Source organism: Phallusia mammillata, chromosome 3 (assembly GCF_965637545.1).
Source record: "Phallusia mammillata chromosome 3, kaPhaMamm4.hap1.1, whole genome shotgun sequence".
Taxonomy (NCBI): Eukaryota; Metazoa; Chordata; class Ascidiacea; order Phlebobranchia; family Ascidiidae; genus Phallusia; species Phallusia mammillata.
Genome location: NC_137254.1, coordinates 16765856 through 16770431, shown reverse-complemented (window position 1 = coordinate 16770431; position 4576 = coordinate 16765856). Strand labels below are relative to the sequence as shown.

The window sequence follows — 4576 nt, the reverse complement described above, 5'->3', positions numbered from 1 at the left end:
TGCTTCTCTTTGACTTTGGAAGACTCAATGAGTATTGCCTGACCTTTTGGTTAAACTGTAACGTATTAATTTGTGTTTGTCTTATGGAATTTCCTTTCCACTAATGAAATGTTTGGCCGTTGTTTACTAGCAACGATCCGTTGGAATTTTGAATGGCCCTTTTGGAATCTAGCCCAACGACCTAAATAACGTTTGTTCACTAACGTCCCTTTTGTATTGACTGTAGCAACGATCATTGTTCCCTTGGTAACTACTTATTGTGTACTCATTCGTTCCCTGGTTCTACTCATTCCCTTGGTAACAACCCATTGTGTACGAGTGTTTGCTTTATTCAGATAGCGTTGGTTTCGTAAGCGCAGTTGTTGGACAGTTGATATGCTGGACGCTTAACTGCACAATAGCTTTCGAGCGTTAGTACCCACGTGTTAAGCGTTGCTATAGGTCAGGGGGATGGCGAACCTTTTTAAACAAACGGGTCATACAGGAGACGATAATTCGAAAAGAAAACAAAGTGGGTCACATATTTTATAAAAGGTTAACGTCAATGGGAAACTTGTTGCTGCATCTTCTCTGCAAGTCTTGCAATCCTAGGCTTATATTCGGTAGTTTTCAGCTTGATGCATGCAGCAGCCATGTCTGAGCTGAGACGATTCCTGGCACTCGATTTTATGAAATTCATGTGGGAAAATAAGGACTCGCATGAATATGTGGAACCGAACAGAGTTAACAAAGCTACAGCAAACCGTTTCATAGTTTCAAACGAGTTTGGAAGGGAATTCCATTCTGAAAGAATTATATTTTCAACACGACATTCAGTCGCAGAAGAGTCACTACTATCCATTTCCGCGTTTGCTTCGACTTTTTGTATGTGGTAATTCAAGTCTAAAAATTTTGTTTTCCAAATTGCACTTTCTTGAAAATCTATCATTTCCATTTCCAAGTTAGAAAGACCAAGCCATTCAAACTTCGATAATACAAGATTTTCAAATTGAATTGTATGCGGGGAAAGAATGAACTGCAATGTAGCATCCATTTCTCGAAACTGGACAAATCTTTCTGACATTACATCTTTGGCCTCTTTCGTTAGCAAGGAATACTTGTTAAGAGCAATTTGCCTTTGTTCATGAGCTAAATCAGTTCTGGTAAAGTGCTTCAGCAGTTGAGGAAAATATTTCAATTTACCTTGTTCAAGGTCTGTAGAAAACACAGCGAGTTTCTTTTCAAATGCTTTAACATGTCCAAACATCGATAAAGCAGTATTCCCACAACCTTGTAGTTTAGTATTTAAGGTATTGTAATGCATTGTAAAATCAGCAAAAAAATGTAAATCGTTCAACCACATAGTTTCACTCAACTCGTGATAGTTTTGATTTTTTTCAGCTAAAAATAGTGTTACTTCTTCCAACAACTCAACAAATCGGTGCAATACATTTCCGCAACTTAACCACCTTACGTTGTTGTACAGGAGTAATCCAGAAAACTCACTTTCACATGCGTTCATCAAATTTGAAAACTGGCGTTTATTAAGTGCATGAGCTGCAATATAGTTGACTATTTTTGTTACAATAGTTACAACGCTTTGAAGATATTTAAGTGATTTAGCGCAAAGAGCTTCTTGGTGTATAATGCAGTGAAACTCGACGAAGCTGCGCTTTAACTCCTGTTTTAGTAACTGGACAAATCCAACATGTTTCCCGACCATGCTGGGCGCCCCATCAGTCGTTACGGACACAATCTTCTGCATGTTTATCCCTAGCTCAGCAAATACTTTCTTTAATTCAGCCATTACATCTTGACCCCTTGTCTTCTCAGATAAGCTCATTAGTTTAATCAGTTCTTCTTTCATTATATTTCCAGTAGGAAATCTAGCAATAACTGCTAAACGGGAAGATGAGGTAACATCTGTACTTTCGTCCAAAGCAATTGAGAACATTCCTGCACTCCTTAAATCTAGTAAAAGCTGGTCAGTTACATCTTTGTCCATGGCAATTATTCTATCCTTCACTGTGTTTCTTGCCACGGGAAGCTCATCAATTCTTTTGCGAATATCACTTTTATTAGGAAAATCCTCAAATAACATCTCTGAACATCTTTTAAAGGCTTCTTTTATATAATCACCATCAGAAAGTGGCTTTCCATACAAAGCAATAGTATGGGACACCTGAAAACTTGCAGCAGAAATGTTGTTTTTTGGCTTGAAGACCTTCTTAAAGCTACTACTTTGCTGTTTATATTGCTTTACTTCTCTCTGAATCATTTCAAACTTTTCTTCATCTTTCATAGAGCACAAGTTACTGTGATTGCTCTCGAAATGACGGTTGATATTGTAGAATCGCGCAATGACACCTTTTTTACAAATACAACAAAAGGCTTTATCTTCCTGTTTGATTACACCAAATTTACTTGTCCACTCATGACGAAACGTTCTACCACCAGAACTGACTTCAGGTTTCAATTTTCTTTTACTTGCCATCAGCTTTACCAGCAAATAATTCTTAAATAGACTAAAAAGTATAATACTAGCCTTTCAAATGAAACTATTTACAACTCTGCCCTGTGCTAAAAGAAGTGAGGGGGCTGGTAAAAAACAAAATATTGCTTACCAAAACACGTTAATTTCTGATGCAGCCAAAATGGTACCGGTACAGATACTAATCAGTAAAAGTTTACGGTAACAATGAACGGTACAATACAGCTGTTAAGTAATAAATGTTTACCGTCGTTAATAGTTTAAAATATGGCCGGGCATTTACTAGTAATCTTGGGTCAATATATCGCAAAGGCAAAAGTCCTGGTAATCTTAAAAATACCTTCAACGAAACCAAACTCCAATCATTTTCCAGTATCTTACAGTATATGTAGCCAATTGCTTTTTTGTTCACGATTCAGCATCGTTTGTACGCAGCTATTTAACTAACTCACAAGCACTTCAGCAATTTACGTTATTAATTTTACATATTTATCTGTCTTTCCATAAGCACGCGTTTTACTCTGCACCTCGTCCGTAAATCTGCGTTTTGTTTACGCCATTTTTTTGCTACCGGGTTGACTATGAAATGACCTACTGTAAATCATACATGCTATCAATCTTAAGCAATGAAATGTGTGAAACTGGCATAAGAGCAAGTTATACGTGAAAATAAACGTATTTGTTACCTCACAATTGACTCAACAATCTGTATTTTAAGACAATAGGCATTCTGGCAAAGGGCACAAAGTTGACTGCTGTGTTGCTTTATGTCGTCTGGTAACCCCATAGTGATTACTATAAGTTTTTAAAACTACAAGTGGGTCACTGAAATTCACGTGGCGGGTCACTTTGTGACCCGCGGGTCAGTGGTTCGCCATCCCTGCTATAGGTTATACCGGAAATTACTGACGGTTTGGCTAGATCTATATATACGTAATAAGTTAGGCCGAGCGTCATTCTATTTCTACTTCTATTCTGTTGTACTACATTGAACTGATGTACGTGGATCGCTCTGAGTAGAATCGAATAAACTACAAAAACAATCAAACTTCTGGAGCAATTATTCCAATCTTGAACACGCAGGCCGTAAGACCTCTTACATCACACGAAATATTTTTGGTGAAATCGTTGTTTTCTTTTATTTCGTTGAAAAATGCCCATTTATTTTCCTCACGGTAAATGGGTAATTTGAAAATTGCACACATGTACATGTAACTCTGTTCGTTGCTGCCATATGTTTTACAGAGAAATAATTCGATTACACTTAATTTCTGGAATTAAACCGATTGTGCCCTGACAATATATCTATGACGTAATAACCGACGTACAAGAATTTCCTTTACCAAATAGCCTGAGTAAAAGGCTGTCACAAATAACGTTTTCAATGTGTGACAAATATACTGTTTGGATCAAGTTTACCTAAAATTTTGGCTGAAGTGTAAAACTGTTTGGTAAAACGTGAATTAATTAAATTATCAACATTTTGGCACAATTTAGTTTAATTTTAACATTTTGGCCCATGCTAAAACTGACAGTTTGGCTCATGTCGACTTTAAAATATGGCTCCTATTGAAATCACCATTTTGGCTCATCTTAAAATTGACATTTTGGCTAACAATAAAGTATGGCTCATTTTGGCTTAATTTGACATCAATATTTGGCTAACAATAAAGCATGGCTCATTTTGAGAGTAACATTTTGGCTTAATTTGACATCAATATTTGGCTCAGATTGAGTCTTCTATTGCAGTGACGCCGGTCCGCCAAATATATTACAATTTTATATCTCAATTGCTAAATGCAAGATGTTGAAGGCGGAGAAATCGCGTGGAAGTCAACGCTCTACTTCGCCTTGCAGAAACTTCATTATAACCCGCGTGTACTACCTGAGACTAACGATGTTCTAATACAGAAATCGTCCTGATCAACGGGTGCTCAACAGTCTATTCTAGTTAGCTGACAAATTCAGCACACACCTAAATCAGTCTGTGTATTTATTATTGCAAAACCTTTCGGAAATCGATTTCGTCTAAATATATGGCATCGTCAGTCCTATAAACAGGAAATAAACAAATAAATCACGATAAAAAATGATAAATATTAAAAG

The 4576-nt window shown here is 36.8% G+C and overlaps 1 protein-coding gene across 1 annotated transcript; it reads right to left on the bottom strand.

The window, feature by feature from the left end:
• Positions 1-541: 541 nt before the first annotated feature.
• Positions 542-2281, bottom strand: LOC145219718 (general transcription factor II-I repeat domain-containing protein 2B-like). Its single transcript, XM_080087041.1, has one exon. The coding sequence runs from the start codon at positions 2279-2281 to the stop codon at positions 542-544; it is 1740 nt and encodes a 579-aa protein (XP_079943167.1).
• Between the last annotated feature and the right edge of the window lie 2295 nt (positions 2282-4576).

Excerpts from the sequence above, each read along its gene's own strand:
- LOC145219718 (XM_080087041.1), bottom strand. The coding sequence starts at position 2,281 with ATGAAAGATGAAGAAAAGTTTGAAATGATTCAGAGAGAAGTAAAGCAA.